Source organism: Eimeria mitis, genomic scaffold (genome assembly GCF_000499745.2).
Source record: "Eimeria mitis Houghton genomic scaffold, Emh_scaff31, whole genome shotgun sequence".
Classification (NCBI taxonomy): Eukaryota; Apicomplexa; class Conoidasida; order Eucoccidiorida; family Eimeriidae; genus Eimeria; species Eimeria mitis.
In genome coordinates this window covers 62,771-63,517 of record NW_013571445.1, presented here as the reverse complement: position 1 = coordinate 63,517, position 747 = coordinate 62,771, and the positions used below count along the sequence as shown (strand labels likewise).

Here is a 747-nt window from a genome sequence, read left to right as displayed (position 1 = left end):
TATATATATATATATAATTTCTTTTTCCTGCTGTTCACACACACGTAAGCTGCAGTTTTGTAGCACAGGAAGTCTCCCAGCGCGTCGTGCTGGCCAGAGGATATACAGCTGCTGCTGGCTGCAGGAGAGTTGTGGGGCCCCCCAGCTGTGCTTGCATGCAGCTGAGTATGGGGCCCCCTGTGGGCCTGTGGCGCATGCGCATGCAGTTGGCGCTTGGGGGCCCCTATATATCTCCAGCATGCTTGCATGCAATTGCAGTTTGTGGTTGTTTTAAGTATCTATAGTTTTATTTTATTTTATTTTATTTTTATTTTTGTTTTATTTTATTCTATTTTATTTTATTTTATTACATTTTATTTTATTTTATTATATTTTATTTTATTTTATTTTATTTTGTTTTGTTTTAGAGAGAGATTTCTGCCTGAAAGACCCCGACATCCGCATGGATGGGGGCAGCAGCGCGGAGCCTGATTACCCCGAGCTCGACGCCATGGATTACCGCAGTGAATATTCTATGATGAACGATGCACACGGGTCCTCCAATGTAAGCCCCCAGCTTTATATATTTATATTTATTTATTTATTTATATTCATTTATCTGTTTGTATTCTTGTTTACGGGTCCTCTTTCGAAAGCCCCCAGCTTTATGTATTCATATTTATATATTTATATTTGTCTATTTATGTTTATCCTTTTGTTTACTTGTTTACGGGTCCTCCTGTGTAGGACCCCAGCACCAGACATGTG

The 747-nt window shown here is 39.5% G+C and overlaps 1 protein-coding gene across 1 annotated transcript in view; it reads left to right on the top strand.

Moving 5' to 3' along the window:
• Positions 1 to 238: 238 nt before the first annotated feature.
• Positions 239 to 747, top strand: part of EMH_0033240 (uncharacterized protein) — a gene marked incomplete at both ends in the record, with an annotated part of 11,458 nt that continues 10,949 nt past the window's right edge. The window contains 2 exons of the mRNA XM_013498012.1: positions 239 to 257; positions 408 to 544. Of these exons, the coding sequence (XP_013353466.1) occupies positions 239 to 257; positions 408 to 544 (156 nt within the window). The remainder of the gene's footprint in view (positions 258 to 407; positions 545 to 747) is intronic.